The 17013-nt window shown below is 39.1% G+C and overlaps 1 protein-coding gene across 1 annotated transcript in view; it reads left to right on the forward strand.

Annotated features, from left to right (window-relative positions):
• The first annotated feature begins 6956 nt into the window (after window positions 1–6956).
• asic4a (acid-sensing (proton-gated) ion channel family member 4a) overlaps window positions 6957–17013 on the forward strand; it is a 174508-nt gene continuing 164451 nt past the window's right edge. Inside the window, exon 1 of the mRNA XM_047371410.1 lies at window positions 6957–7877. Coding sequence (XP_047227366.1) covers window positions 7302–7877 — 576 coding nt within the window. The 5' untranslated portion in view covers window positions 6957–7301. The remainder of the gene's footprint in view (window positions 7878–17013) is intronic.

Below are 17013 nucleotides of genomic sequence, written 5' to 3' on the forward strand. Positions count from 1 at the left end.
TATCAGGAGATTTTGGAGCACTTCATGCTTCCATCTGCTGAAAAGCTTTATGGAGATGAAGATTTCATTTTTCAGCACGACCTGGCACCTGCTCACACTGCCAAAGCCACTGGTAAATGGTTTACTGACCATGGTATCACTGTGCTCCATTGGCCTGCCAACTCTCCTGACCTGACCTGAACCCCATAGAGAATCTGTGGGATATTGTGAAGAGAACGTTGAGAGACTCAAGACCCAACACTCTGGAATGGATGAGCTAAAGGCCGCTATCGAAGCATCCTGGGCCTCCATAAGACCTCAGCAGTGCCACAGGCTGATTGCCTCGATGCCACGCCGCATTGAAGCAGTCATTTCTGCCAAAGGATTCCCGACCAAGTATTGAGTGCATAACTGTACATGATTATTTGAAGGTTGACGTTTTTTGTATTAAAAACACTTATTTTATTGGTCGGATGAAATATGCTAATTTTGTGAGATAGGAATTTTGGGTTTTCATGAGCTGTATGCCAAAATCATCCATATTAAGACAATAAAAGACCTGAAATATTTCAGTTAGTGTGCAATGAATCTAAAATATATGAATATTAAATTTTCATCATGACATTATGGAAAATAATTAACTTAATCACAATATGCTATTTTTTTTAGAAGGACCTGTATGTTCAAGCAACCCAAAAGGAAAAGAAAATTCACAAAAGGGAAGCACCAAGCCTCCCAACCATGAGCTTCTAGCTTGAGAAAGCAAACTACAACAAAGTCAAAACTGCTTTAGCAGAACAAACAGGACAAGAAATGTTCCAAAACTGCCCAAACAGTTGCAAACACCAAAGTTGGGGGACAGCTGAACAAAACCTCTTCTTACAAGCTGTCCCACTGGGAGAATGTTCACTGGAGCATTTTATATATTGCAGGTGGGCCTCATCAGCATCTGATTGGCTTGCGATTCTCTGCTGGTCCAATGGCGCGGCTGCTTTTTGCAGTATCCAGGCAGCCAATCAAGAAGGTCTGCCTCCACAGCTGAATCTGCATAACAAAAGGGAAAACGAAAAGGAGCCTGCACAGCCTCAAGAGGCCAGGGGCTGTAACAGCAACAGTGCTACCGACCGCACCACCGTGCAGCCCTCTTTTTCTACCAATTTCCCCAAATTTCCCAAAGGTGATTTAAAAGTGGTACTGGTTTGTTCAATGTTTATGTAACTGAGTGTTTGCATCCAGCCCAAACAGGAGACTAGATTGAGACCCCAAAAGTTAGGGTCACCAGACGCCGCTGATTTTCGGGGAGAGTCCCCGTTTAAGACGACATGTCCTCAGCTAAAACTGTTCTGAGGAAATGTCCCCGATTTCATAGTTTTGTGAATGAGAATAAAAAATGTTGCGTAGACTGTTATTATGGTAGTTGGACGTAAAAAGTGCAAGTGTATATATTGCATGCAACAACAGCTGTTATGGTACACTATTAACATTACAGACACAGTCGAAGAAGAGCTGACCATGCTGCCTTGGACTGGGCTGTCCTAACCGTGATGAAGGTTTGGTTCGCTGTGGAAATTGTTACTAGACCTTTAAGCTTTCTAAAATAAGGCTTGGATGTGTTTTGTTTTACTGAAGGTGAGGACCCAGATGCAAATAAACTAAGCTTTTTTCAACGAACAGAACGGCAAAGGGGCAAGACAAGAGCACAGGGAGTAGCTGCAGCTGAGAGGGAGAAATCACTTTTTAAGCGTTGCCTGATTTAGTAAAATGGAGCTACAGTGTCAACAAGGGTTTATCCAAAGTAAGATGTTTTAGAATTGATTGGGGACCTCTAGTTTATATTTTCAGAGCTGGTTATTAGTTGTTTTGTTTTGGTAATTTAAATTTGTAATATATGAACACAGACTTTCAGTCTGAGGGTGTTTGTCTACTCAGTTTGGACAAATGAAAGTTCCTAGCAAAAAATAAAAGGAGTCAGTAACAGGGACACTGAATAAGGCAAGAACTGCATAAACTGAGAATGAGGGGGGGGGGGGGGAGATAATTGCCTGGTTAAATGTGCATTTCTTCTGTTGCATTAGCTTGTAGCTCCAAGTAAAAATAGCTGTTTCTTTGCTAAATATGACAATTATGGCATTTTATCAGCTGAGGAAACTGGTCAAATAAATAAAGAAACATTAATATTTATAAGATTTTATTAAGATTATCATTGTTTCTTCTCTAAAAATAATCATCTTCTAAAGGGTATCTGAAACAAAAAAATCGTATTTAATTTGAAAAATTTAAATTTTTCAGTATGTTATACATTCTGATGTTTTTGAAGAGGATTGTGATTATATTAGGTCTCTGTTTTAGAGTAGTAAAATACTGATAGAAGAGAAGAGAGGAGGAAAATAGAAAGACGTAGAGAAAAAGGGTGAAAGAGCAGAGGAAAATATTAAGAGTTGGAAAATAGACTGTTAGAAAGAGGAGTAAAGCTAAGAGGACGGAAGAGAAAAAGTGCTAGACAGAAAAAGGAGGAGAGGAAAGAAGACAGGCATTTCTTTTACTTGATTTGTTTTATTACTCTTGTGAAATCCTAGTGTGGATAGACACTATTCTGCTATTACAGTTGATTTTTATTGTTTAATTATGAATACATATTTCAAAACAAATGAGGCTGTAACTTTTTCATTATATCTTGATAAAATTGAATTCTTTTAATCTCCTGGCTGGAAATGTCCCCGGATTTCATTTGAGAAATCTGGTCACCTTACCAAAATTCTTTTTTGGGGAGTTAGGTCCATATGGAAAACTTGTTTTTGGGTGCCAAAAATAGTTTTTTCCTTTTCTATGTCGAAAACTAATGTAAAACTTTTTTTTGAGCAACGATGTCAAAGCCCTACCTCTAACCTAATCCTCAAGCATGTGGTTCATGTGCATATTCTTGCTTTCTTTGTGTTTGATGTATGTCTGTGGCAGAGTTACAGCACCATATACACATCTGGCATAGTTACTGTAGTAGTTCAGGTCATCTTCATTGTTTTTGTGGGCATTATTCAGGAAATATTGCAGTGTTTGCAATGAACTCTTTGTAAACAAAAAATAGAAATATTGTTTTGACAGACTGTTTATATGTGGACATTGTTTTAGTGTATATACAGTACAGACCAAAAGTTTGGACACACCTTCTCATTCAAAGAGTTTTCTTTATTTCCATGACTATGAATATTGTAGCTTCACACTGAAGGCATCAAAACTATGAATTAACACATGTGGAATTATATACTGAACAAAAAAGTGTGAAACAACTGAAAATATGTCTTATATTCTAGGTTCTTCAAAGTAGCCACCTTTTGCTTTGATTACTGCTCCGCACACTCTTGGTATTCTGTTGATGAGCTTCAAGAGGTAGTCACCTGAAATGGTTTTCCAACAGTCTTGAAGGAGTTCCCAGAGATGCTTAGCACTTATTGGCCTTCTTGCCTTCACTCTGCGGTCCAGCTCACCCCAAACCATCTCGATTGGGTTCAGGTCTGGTGACTGTGGAGGTCAGGTCATCTGGCGCAGCACCCCATCACTCTCCTTCTTGGTCAAATAGCCGTTACACAGCCGGGAGGTGTTTTTGGGGTCATCGTCCTGTTGAAAAATAAATGATGGTCCAACTAAACGCAAACCGGATGGAATAGCATGCCGCTGCAAGATGCTGTGGTAGCCATGCTGGTTCAGTATGCCTTCAATTTTGAATAAATCCCCAACAGTGTCGCCAGCAAAGCACCCCCACACCATCACACCACCTCCTCCATGCTTCACGGTGGGAACCAGGCATGTAAAGTCCATCCGTTCACCTCTTCTGCGCCGCACAAAGACACGGTGGTTGGAACCAAAGATCTCAAACTTGGACTCATCAGACCAAAGCACAGATTTCCACTGGTCTAATGTCCATTCCTTGTGTTCTTTAGCCCAAACAAGTCTCTCCTGCTTGTTGCCTGTCCTCAGCAGTGGTTTCCTAGCAGCTATTTTACCATGCAAGCCTGATTCACACAGTCTCCTCTTAACAGTTGTTCTAGAGATGTGTCTACTGCTAGAACTCTGTGTGGCATTGACCTGTTCGCTAATATGAGCTGCTGTTAACCTGCGATATCTGAAGCTGGTGACTCGGATGAACTTATTGTCCGCAGCAGAGGTGACTCTTGGTCTTCCTTTCCTTGGGCGGTCCTCATGTGAGCCAGTTTCTTTGTAGCGCTTGATGGTTTTTGCGACTGCACTCGTGGACACTTTCAAAGTTTGCCCAATTGTTCGGACTGACTGACCTTCATTTCTTAAAGTAATGGTGGCCACTCATTTTTCTTTACTTAGCTGCTTTTTTCTTGCCATAATACAAATTCTAACAGTCTATTCAGTAGGACTATCAGCTGTGTACTGTATCCACCTTCCTGCACAACACAACTGATGGTCCCAAATCCATCTATAAGGCTTGAAATCCCACTTATTAAACCTGACAGGGCACACCTGTGAAGTGAAAACCATTTCAGGTGACTACCTCATGAAACTCATCAACAGAATGCCAAGAGTGTGTGGATTAGCCGTCAATGCAAAAGGTGGCAACTTTGAAGAACCTAGAATATAAGACATATTTTCAGTTGTTTCACACTTTTTTGTTCAGTATATAATTCCACATGTGTTAATTCATAGTTTTGATGCCTTCAGTGTGACGCTACAATATGCATAGTCATGAAAATAAAGAAAAGTCTTTGAAAGAGAAGGTGTGTCCAAACCTTTGGTCTGTACTGTAGGTGGTCATAATCACAATCCTAATTTTATGAGACAGATGGCTAAAAAACAGGCAAAACAATTGACATTTTCTTGCTTAGAATTGAGTTTAAAAGTATCTTAAATTTTTACAATTTGACATTTCTCAAGACATAGGAAGCCTGTTGAATACTTTATTCTGTGATAACTTACCTTATGGTTAGTGCCTCAAATTGAATGGCAGTTGATAACAAAGCAACCATTGACTGCATAAACATCCAACAGATGGAGCTCTTGTGTATTAAATTGATCTACCTTTTCTCTGATAGTAAATAATTTGTTCAGTTTTTATTAGCTTTTTTTGTATGCTAAGCAAACTGCAATTAAATACTTCTTAACAAATGTCTGAGAGTGTGTTGAATAAAACAAAATCACTCCCTTGCAACCATGAGTTCCTAAAGTACAAAGAGCCCCATCTAATATTTTTGCAAAAATGTGGCATTATTTATAATGTCAAAAATAACTTGAAGGTCAGTGGCATTTAATTATGTTGTTTTGTTTTTAGGGCATCACACACAAAGCGAGCCTCCTGTTTAGAGTGAAATTTGCTCTGACAAAACTAATACGATGCCATCTACTCCTTGAGTGGTTTTCATCCACCAGATGTGTCTGCATGCTTTTTATTCACATTTGGTATTTAGCCGGGGCACAGACTGTGAGCTTTTATTCCCACTTTGAGACTGTAAATAACCCCAGCATCCTCAAGGGATGACAACATAAAATACTGTTGTAAGTGGACCACAGTGCCTGCCAGAGGCTGAGCCCAAACATGGGCGCTTCAGTTCTGCAAACTAAAACTAATATCCTGTTTATCTCACTGGAAAGCATTATGAAAGAAAAGCCTGTTTGGAAACAAGCATACAAAGGAATTGTGTGAAGGAGTGAGATGACCAAAAACACAAACCGAACTTGGGTATATGATTAGATTACCAGGTTTCCTACACATTTTCATAAACTTTTCAGAACCATATTGTGAAAACGTTTTTCAGCCAATGGACAGATGGCTGATGGTGAAACATATGGATGGATGCATTGACATGTAAATAGATTGATGAATGGATGATAAACAAACAGATTGGTAGATCGATGGATGGATGGATGGAATGAACAACATTTACACAATGGTATAGAAAATACAATTTGCAAATAGAAATTAATTCATATTTCAGTCAAACTCCCTAATTGTCCAAACCTTTTTTAAATGTGCAGAATTAACTGTAACATTTAACATTTTAGTTTAACACATTCTTTCTTTAAAATAATGGGAAGCTCAATGAGCAGCCATCTCTTTTTATCCCTTTTATTTGTTTTTGTACTAGCATTTTTTCCCGTTTCAAGCAAAGTCACATTTCAGACGCCCTCCCTGACTTGACGTGGCTCGTGTGTTCAGAGCGGTTGAATTCACTTTTAAATATGCCTTTTCTCTGGAGGTCCAAGCCCCTTGTGGTGTGACCTGCATGACTAATTCCTTTTAAAGGGGAATAACATGCATTAAGGCTCTCACTTTTCTTCCTTCTATTTGCATAATTTTGTTTGGCAACTTGGAAAGGGGCCATTAACGGCACAGAGACACACACTGTAAAGGTTAGGGATGGGATGTGGATCAATACTTTTATTTCAACATCTTCAGTTGCATCGGGCTCCGGATTGGGGATGCATTCCCTAATTCAGATTCTTGCAGGAGGCTTTTGATGCTGCCATTAGTTTGTGATAAGGCAAGATCGTTGTACTGCCTTTCTTAATCTTTGACAGACACATTTCACTAGATTAATAGTCTTTTTTTATGTTTTTGCAAAGATAAGATTGATCGCCTGGCGGTTGGCTCATGCTTAGTCTCACTTCTGCTCACTATTGTTTCAATGAGACATTCTCTTGAGACGTTATTTGAGGTGATATTAAAACACGCTGACCTCCTGTTGTCCAGCTGTGAGGGAGAACAACCTCTGACACCGGCTGTATTCAGGTCAAGAAGTGAAAGCACCACCAAAACAAGTGGATTACAGAGGAGGGAGGGGGATGACACAGGAGGATGAGCGGGAGAAGTTATGACTAGCGCCAGTCAGGGGGAAATAATCACACTCATACCTTCTCATGAAATATTAATCTACCTGTTTTTATTTTAGCCTGGTTTAAAAAAAGCAGAATTTTCTATTTACTTTTAAGGCAGCATGCAAGGGTGTTTTTATTGTTATTCCTTGTTTTTGACAGCTGTATTACTGCTGATAACTAGGACTGTGTGAACTGATCAAGTACTGAGACAAGCATTCAGAGCAGCAGCAGCAGCACAGCAGCAGCGCTGTAGTCACAAGGAGCCGTGGCAGCAGAAGCAGCAGCAGCAGCACTATCAGTCACAGCGCAGGCAGCAGCGACAGCAGCAGCAACAAACTCTCTCCCGTCTTTTCTGCCCTCCTCTTCTTTCTGGAGTTCTATCCCGCTCTGAGGACAAAAGCCGGGGAAGTAGGAGGGAAGTGATCCAGGGCTGAAAGCTGCCATCAAGAAGAAACAAAAAAAAAAAAAACGCAGACCTGGCTGCCCACATGCCTATCGAATTTGTTTGCAAAATCAAATTTGCAGAGGAGGATGAGAAGCAGAAAAGCAAGCAAGATGGGGATAAGGAGAGTCTGATCGAGGAGAGCTGCACGCCACCGGCCAAAGACTTGGCAGGGTTTGCTAACTCCTGCTCTCTCCATGGGATCAACCACATCTTCGTTTCTGGCCGCCTGGGTATCCGGCAGACTCTCTGGGCTCTTGCCTTCTTGACTTCTCTGGCACTCTTTCTGTACCAAGCGGCCAAGTGTGCCATATCCTACCTGGAACACCCTCATGTGACGGCTCTGAATGAGGAGGCAACCCCAGAGATGGTCTTCCCCGCCGTGACCATCTGCAACATCAACCGATTTCGCTTCTCGGCTCTCACCGATGCAGACATCTATCACCTGGCAAACTTGACGGGTCTGCCCCCCAAGAACAGGGATGGGCACAAACCCACGGATTTGATGTATCCTGCACCCGACATGCAGGACATCTTCAACAGGACGGGACATCAGTTGGAGGAGATGCTGATGAGCTGCAATTTTAGTGGACAGAACTGCTCAGTTGAGGACTTCTCTGTGGTGAGTACAAAACTTTCAGAAAGTTTCACTTTTGTCAAATAAAATAAATTATTTTGTACAGTTTTTTAGCTTTCTCAAGTAAACACACATATAAGTGATATGAAAATGAATGAGAGAAAGAAGAGTGAATCCCTTTATACCCAAGTTCCAAGGAAATAAATGTGGTTACCATGATACAGATCTGCATACAAAATTGGTGGCTTTTTGCTGGATTGTTGAGCTTCATCTCTCGCAAAGTTCCAAGCAGCAACAGTGTTTTTCCTCAGACCAAACACTTTTATGTCAAAGAACAAAGTCTGCTTGCAACAGAGTGAAAACACAGAACTGTCACATGCAGTTGTATACTTCTTTTTCTTTCTGCAAAGCAAACCGCACTTTAACACCACCTCTACACAAGGTAGCTGAGAGCGCATGGCAACCAAATTGTTATCGAAAATAGCTGAGTCTCTCTCGCTCTCTCTCTCAACCTGACATTGTAGAGTGAAAGCGGCTGCCTCTCTATCAGGCTCTTGGAGTTCTTGTACCTTTCAGGAGGAGAAGGAGTAATGCTTCTTCAATGTTGTATTTCAATCCTGCTGCTGTTAGGATTAAATATTTAAAGACTGACATACATGATTTTTGCATTAGCTAGATTGACTAAAAGGAATGAAACAATTTCCATGAGAGGGAAAGTGTGTTTATGAGTGAGTGTGTGTGTAAAGAAGGGGAAAGGAAGAGAGGCGAAAGAAGGGCAGTTTGTGCCTGTTGTGTTGTCTGTGCGCTGTTTATTTAAGGCATTGTCCTTACAGGAGATGGATTTCCCCCGATCTTTCCTGCAGGAATATTCAGTTGATTTAGTGATGATAAACTGCACGTGGCTCAATAGTGGTAAGTTCGAACATTGATGCTGTCCCAAGGATTTGGCCTTATCCCCGAGATGATGCACAATAACGTACTAGCTTAAACCAGGCAAAAAAATAAATGCATTCACTGATTCCTTTCTATCCCTGCAACTCTGGGGTTTTATTCTTCTTTGTTTTTGAAGCAGCCTCTCATACTCAGATGTAAAATTACCTGTGACATTAAAATACACTCACCGGCCACTTTATTAGGTTCTACTCAGCCAATCACATGGCAGCAACTCAATACATTTAGGCATGTAGACATGGTCAAGACGATCTGCTGCAGTTCAAACCGAGCATCAAAATGGGGAAGAAAGTGACTTTGAACATGGCATGGTTATTGGAGCAGACGAGCTCGTCTGAGTATTTCAGACACTGCTGATCAACTGGGATTTTCATGCACTACCATCTCTAGGGTTTACAGAGAATGGTCAGAAAAAGAGAAAATATCCAGTGAGCAGCAGTTCTGTGGGCGCAAATGCCTTGTTGATGCCAGAGGTCAGAGGAGAATGGCCAGACTGGTTCGAGCTGATAGAAAGGCAACAGTAACTCAAATAACCACTCGTTACAACCAAGGCATGCAGAAGAGCATCTCTGAACGCACAACACGTTGAACCTTAAAGCGGATGGGCTACAGCAGCAGAAGACCACATCAGGTGCCACTTCTGTCAGACAACAGGAAACTGAGGCTACAATTCCCACAGGCTCACCAAAATTGGACAATAGAAGATTGGAAAAACGTTGCTTGGTCTGATGAGTCTCGATTTGTGCTGCGACATTTAGATGATAGGGTCAGAATTTGGCATCAACAACACGAAAGCATGGATCCATCCTGCCTTGTATCAACGGTTCAGGCTGGTGGTGGTGGTGTAATGGTGTGGAGGATATTTTCTTGGCACACTTTGGGCCTCTTTGTACCAATTGAGCATTGTGTCAACGCCACAGCCTACCTGAGTATTGTTGCTGACCATGTCCATCCCTTTATGATCACAGTGTACCATCTTCTGATGGTTACTTCCAGCAGGATAACGCGCCATGTCATGAAGCACGAATCATCTCAGACCATCTTCTTGAACATAACACTGAGTTCACTGTACTCAAATGGCCTCCACATTCACCAGATCTCAATCCAATAGAGCACCTTTGGGTGTGGTGGAACGGGAGATTCACAAGCCATGTCATGTTGGGACCCAGCCAAGGGTTTCAACATTAAACTACGGTACGGACTCTTCTGGAACTTTCAAAATAAATTGCATTTAACTGACTTCCAGCAACTGAGGAAAGGGGGGGTAGCAGCAGACTTCCCATGATGCCACTGTCTGAATAAGAGCACCCCCTCTCCAACAAGCTGACCTCTTCCACACGGCCTTCGAGAGGGACCGGATAGGGGAGACAAGCGCGCTGATGTCTCTTTGCTGGCAAACAGACATAAATTCTTCAACTGGATCCAAGGGTGTCATACGATCATCGATCATATGGAAAGTTAAGTACGAATGAATTACTGTCTGTGCATCCGGTATTTTCATTCACGAACGGGGAAATTAAGGTGTAAGAATTGCTTACTTTCTCTCTGAGGCCTGCAGAAGCAAACTGTCCCAGAGACGTTCCCTACAGAGAAGCGGTCTCTATGAAGTCGAGCGAAGCGGTCTCCCAGTCTGGAAGGAAGACAGCAGAGACCCCATCACTGTGATAACGGTAACGTGCAGTGTGGTTAGCGGACAGAACGGGCCGTCTTTCATCCACAGCCACGGAGGTTAGCTAGAAGCTAACCATTTGTTCACAGACCGGCCCACAGAACAGCCGCCACTCCCCACAGCTAAGGAGGTTAGCTGTAACTAACCGTTTAAAGACTCTGGACGTTTCTTCAAACTTCTCCGCCTTGGACAACGTTCCTCACCACAGTTCATGAGGTTAAGTGTTTAGGCACAATAACATAGAAGTGATTTAGATTGAAATGATCTAAACGTTTTTCATTTTATGAAGTTTGGTTTTGTTTGTGTTGAACTCAGCTATCTTAGTGCTAGCAGACTATCTCCAGCACAAGTGCTCAGGTTGTGTTCTTTGTGTGTTTTTAAAGTTAAGACAAACTTTATTAAAGGGTGATTTTAAACAGAAGATTGATCATAACGCGCTGTCCGCGCTTATGCATTTTAACCCTTTTATTAACGGTATTTTCATAGGTGTGTGTTGATTCTGGTGCTAAGCTAGCAGCTTCTTTCTTAGCTTAAGTGCTAACAGCTAAGGACATGTGCTTGCTGCTAAATAATATTTACCCAGAAAGGTTTAGTTTTCAATCCAGTAAATAATGTGTCCCTAACATCATTTTACTAAATTTGATAACTAAGTAAACACCATTAAGCCCCATTTCTCCAGAAAGATTTGGCTCTTTTCCAAACTATTCCCCTAATAATATTTCTTCAAATATTATTTCAATAAATAAAGGCAGCGAATGAGACACCGTTGAGAAATGGTCATCCAGAAGGATGGTTTTATTCAGCAGATCATTCTTAAAACATTATTTTATTGAAATAATATTTTATCTGATCTTGCATTGTGAATGGTTGTCTAAAGGTATGCTGATTATTGCCTGAGTTGGTCCCAAGACTGACTTAACTTCACTTCCAGATTCTTCAAGATAATCCTTGGTTCTCACACATAAACATTGCATGGTAATGTTGCATCACTCTTTTTGGTCATGATTTTCAATCATCTTTAATCAACTTGTTTATATTGTACATAGCCCATTAGTCTTCCCTATTCTTTAATTCTTCTTGGTAGTTAGTTGGATTGTTTTAGCATAATAAACAGTTTGTTGATTGAAATATGTTTGACTTTGAGTTGACTTATGTTTGTTAATAAATTCTTGTATTTTAAGAAATTGTGTGAATTCATTCCATATATGTGCAGTTTTGCCGTTCAATAATGCCAGAGCTCGTCTGACACCTTTCTATTTTGTCCTAATACCATCACCTTACTGGGCTGGTATTCACAGTCCAGTAACAGACCGAAATATTATTTGATAATATATTGATATTAAATGTTAAATAATATTCTCAGATTCATAATCCCAACAGTCATAAAGCATGAATCAGACTGATTTCTTGAACATGACAATGAGTTCACTGTACTGAAATGGCCTCCACAGTCACCAGATCTCAATCCAATAGAGCACCTTTGGGATGTGGTGGAACGGGAGATTCACATCATGGATGTGCAGCCGACAAATCTGGAGCATCTGTGTGATGCTATCATGTCAATATGGACCAAACTCTCTGAGGAATGTTTCCAGTACCTTGTTGAATCTATGCCACAAAAGATTAAGGCAGTTCTGATGGCAAAAGGGGTCCAACCCAGTACTAGCAAGGTGTACCTAATGAAGTGGCTAGCGAATGTTGATGCCCCTTGAAGAAATTTTTACAATTGCTCAATCAAGCGAAGGGAAATGTCAAGCTCCCCGGGGGAGCTGGAAGGTTTGAACAAATTCTATCTGAAGTAAAAGAAGATATTTTTTTTTTATCCTGCAACACTATGACACTCATGAAAGACATCCAGGAATCATCCATCCTGCGTCAGCCTCTCTCGGACTTCATCGCAGATTAAGATCCCTTTGAAAGTTTTCCCAAGACTCTGTTTTGGTTCCTGTAAGATGTGTGATCTGCATTTTCTGCTTCTGGCAGTTAGATCAATTTCAGGCAACTTCATAACTCCCTCACTCTGCATCCTGGTGGGGAAACACAGCTTGTGGAAACACCAGGAGCAATGGGACCAGGCCTGAGAGCAACACGTTAAAAAAAAAGTGTCAAAACAAATCCCCAAGAAGATACACACACATATGTTGGGCCTCTTTTCCTGTTTGTGTTTGATTGCTGTTTGCAAGTATAGAAATAGATGCAATAGAGATGCATTGATCAATCAGTCAGAGATTGGAAACGGATAACTTTGTATTAATGGGGTCTGATTGGTAATCGTTCACATAAGAAAACTGGGTGAAAAATTAGATTTTTGTTTTCCTATTCATCTCCCATATTTTTTGATAAACAAGTCAAGAAACAGCAAGCACTTTAGAGTTTTATTAAAAATGAGGATGAGGTTTGGGACATTGGCTGGATCCCAGTTACAAGGAAAATGTAGTCTTTGGTGGTGTAGAAAAATACCAAATGTAATCATTTCAAAGCTTTTTCCACCATTGAAAGGGTCTCTATGATGTACAATATAAATGAAAAACAAAAAAATAAATAAAAACATTAGCAGTATCCAGTTGTACCCCTTTAAACTTATTATAGAAGCACATTTTGATTTAATTTCAACATTCAGACATCTTTGGCAAAGAGTCTATTACAATACTACATCTTCATCTGGCAATATCTGTTGATTCTACCTTGCAGAAGTTCTCCATGTCCGTCATATTGTGTGAACATCTTTTGTCCACAGCCCACTTCAGATGACGCCCTCTGTTTTCCGTGAGATTTAGTTTTGTACTCAAAACATAACTATATTTCAGTGTAGCCATTCTTTTGTCGATTTGGCTGTATGGTGTGAGGCTGAAAACTAAAATTTCTGTTCATCTTCAGCTTTCAAGCAGATGCCTACCAATTTTGAGACAAAACTGGCTGCTATTTGAAGCTATTCATGATTTCATCTACCTTGACAAAAACCTTCATCTCCCAAAAAAAAAAAAAAAACCATGGCATGATGCTCCCACTACCATGTTTCCCTTTGGGGATAATGATCATCTGGTGATGATCAATGTTGCTTTTGTGGAAAACACCTCTGGAAACGTGGCCCAAATGTTTTTGCTTAATTGGACCATAACATTTCCTCTTACAAGGTTTAGGGCAATCTCACTGACGTTAGATGTTTACCTACAAAGACTGAATACTGAAACTGAAACGCATGGTGCTTTAACAAAATGTAAGTTTAAGTGTGTGCAAATTTATACAACTTGGTTATTGCCCCTTATTTATTTGACCACATCTGTTTATATTTTAGTTAAATTGTATGGAATGTATGTCACAATAAAGATGAATAACTGTTTATATTGTTTATCATGGTCTCATTTTTAAGACCTATCATTTTAAGAGCAGATCAACTGTATGCTTTTTATGCACAAAAGGGAACAATCTTGCCATTTCTTCATTTTGTGTTTGTTTCATAACTACTAATTTCATTTTTAAAAAATGCTGTACATTTTCTTTTTGCGCACAATTAAAAAACATTTTAATTAATAAAAGGAAATTGTCATAATTGAAATTAGCAGGTTACACCTTAAAGAAAACTGAAGATTGTTATTGGTCGGTAAAACCCTGATCGGTCCACCCCAATTTATCATTTTTTGAAGCAACCAATAAATACCAGTTAGTCCCTATTGAGTACATGTACAAACGCATAAACAAACCTGGTAAGAATCGGTCAATATTGCTGTTCTCATGCGACCCTCCTTTAGGATCAGTCTCGTAATGTGTTTTCATTTCATTGATCATACAGGGAGCAGCAGATGTTTTATTTCTGTAAAAAGCTACGAGAATCTGCAGCTTTTAGGAGAAAGGCACGATGAAATTAAAATAGGTTCTGTATTTTCTGGCATTCTAGTCTTGTAAAGAGAGATATTCCTGCAGATTTTATATCACATGCAGGCTGTTTCTTTGATGAACACTTGATAATCAGAGTTCCAGAACAACACCATGCATACTTGGACTGATTTCACACTATATTCTATTGTAAAGTCAATTGTGTATATATGTACATTTGAAAATATATTATTTATTTCCACTGTTATATATATATACAAAACAACAACAAAAATCCTCACTGAGAGCAATGTGTACTGGAGTCAAATTCCTTATTTGTCTGTAGAAACATGGCAATAAAGCTGATTCTGATTCTGATGTATGGATGAACAAATGGATAGGGAGTAAAGTCTGGAAATGCCTATATTTTTTCATGGTGTACTATGCCTTTTCATACTTACCCAACCTGATGGATTACTCAGTTCTTTTTTAGTCTTTTTTAAAAGAAAAAAAAATCCTATTTATTTATTTATAGCAGATGTTTCTACTGTGGTCAGGCTTTAAATATGCAACAACATTTAAAAACGACAGACGGTAAAGTATGAGATATATGGGTGGATAGAAGTATGAATGGATGGATGTGAACAAACATGGATGCATGGTTGGATGAATGGATATAACTTTTTGAAAATTAAATAGGAAATAAGGTCTTCCAATAGAATTATTTTTCCATGATGTATCATGTTTACAATACTTTTCAAGACCTTGGAAAATACCAACTTTTCCACACTCATATTTCCAAAGATCTCAGATCTGTTTCGTCTATTTTAAATGAATAAAGTTGACTGTTTAATTATAGCAGTTGGTTGTATAATGGTCATGTTTGAAATATGCAACATGTAAAAACTCACCCTAACCCTAACCCTAGAGTAAGTAAAGTAGATAAACAGGTATCTGATAGGATGAGATGTTACCAAACAGAGAAATAGATGCATAGATGATTGGGTGTAACTATTTGAGAGTCGGATAGAGAATAAAGACTTGACTTTTTTTTCCATTGTGGATCATGTTTATTATGCTTGGATGGATGGATGGATGGATGGATGGATGGATCGATCATTTGGACCATGGGATGGAGAATAAAGTCTACTTATCAATTTTGTTCCATGCTTATGCAGACTACAAAAATAGTAGTAATAATAAAAATAATAATGATAATAATAATAATAATAAATAAATACAAAAAAATTATCCACTTGGTTGGTAAATGTTGTTTTACCAGAGCCAGAGCAAGGCCAGAGCAAAGTCTTGAGACTTTAACAGAGAAATTTGTTTTGCTCCTTTCACCGTCACGGACCGCCATGATTATTTGATGTGGGTAAAAAGGCCATTCCTTATAATTAAAGATAACATTATTGACTTGGATCAATCTCAGAAAATAAAGCTGATTCAGCAAGCCAGGAATAAATAGATTAATATTTTGTCTCCCAGTATGACTCCCTGAATAATTGTTCATCAAGTGTTTAGAGCTGTCACTAGAGAAGAGCTGCAAGCCCTTTGTTTTTTTTTTTTTTTTTTAAACAAAGCCATGAATTGGTTTGCTCTGACTCTCAGCTGTGTTTGCTGCTGTATTATCAGATTTTGCTCTCAGCAAGGACAGACACCCGCTGCATATATTCATGGAGATAGCTAAAACACCTATGGGGTGGCATGTGAGGTAATCTATAAAAACCTGTGTTAACGGGGACAGCGCTGAAGAGCTCTTCGACTTCAATTTGTCATTTCACTGACTGAAGCCTCTGTTGAGTATTTTATAGATAATTGAACATTTAATGGTGAAAGTCACAGATGATGTTTATCCTGTTTACCCTTTTTTCTGTCCCTCACAGCAGAAATAGACCTTAAACCACATGAATGTAGTTTTATAATACAGAGGAATGGCAAAAAAAGAAGGAATCTCAAGTGTGCTGCCCGTGTGTGGGTCATCAGAACAGAAAACCATGATTACAATGTGAACAAAGGCTTAGTACTGGTCACTTAGAGAGGTTTTTTACATCACAAAGAGTCAAAAGTGTAATTACATAGATATAAGTAGGCACTGGCTAATATGAGTTTTATTGTATGATAACATTGAGTGGAAATACCACTATTTCACAGTATCATTGTATTTGACAAAGAAATATAAGAAAAAATCTAAATGTATAAATTGATCTACATAATTTTCCTTAAAATAAAAAACTTAATGATTCATTCTGATTGAGTATTCAAGATCTATAAATTACATCTATAACATATTTAATGTTATCTTTAAGTTGATATAGTTTTAAGCAAAAATATTGAATCCATCATATGATTTCTAGGAATTAAAGTCATTTTAGTCAGATGCCAGAGAAAATGCCAAAGTTTTTTAAAATGTCTGAATTTTGTTCGGCTATATAAAGCATAGATAGAGTAAGTGTACTCCTCCCCAACCTGTTGGCTGAAAAAAGGCTACAACACTTTTCCCTTGATTAAAACAAGACAAATTTGACTGTTGGGAAATATATATTTTTTAACATGAAAAGCATGTACCGTCAGAGTGTGGAAACAAAAGAAGTACCTGCTACCACTCTTAGGAAGGCAACACTGTTTAAAAATTGCAGTTGGCGTGTCTGTAATGCAGTCGACAGCAGGCTGGCAACTGAAAACATATGGATCAAAATACCCTTCAAATATAAGTTTTTGTTATATTCCCAATGGTTCCCAAGT

This window comes from Girardinichthys multiradiatus, chromosome 7 (assembly GCF_021462225.1).
Source record: "Girardinichthys multiradiatus isolate DD_20200921_A chromosome 7, DD_fGirMul_XY1, whole genome shotgun sequence".
Classification (NCBI taxonomy): Eukaryota; Metazoa; Chordata; class Actinopteri; order Cyprinodontiformes; family Goodeidae; genus Girardinichthys; species Girardinichthys multiradiatus.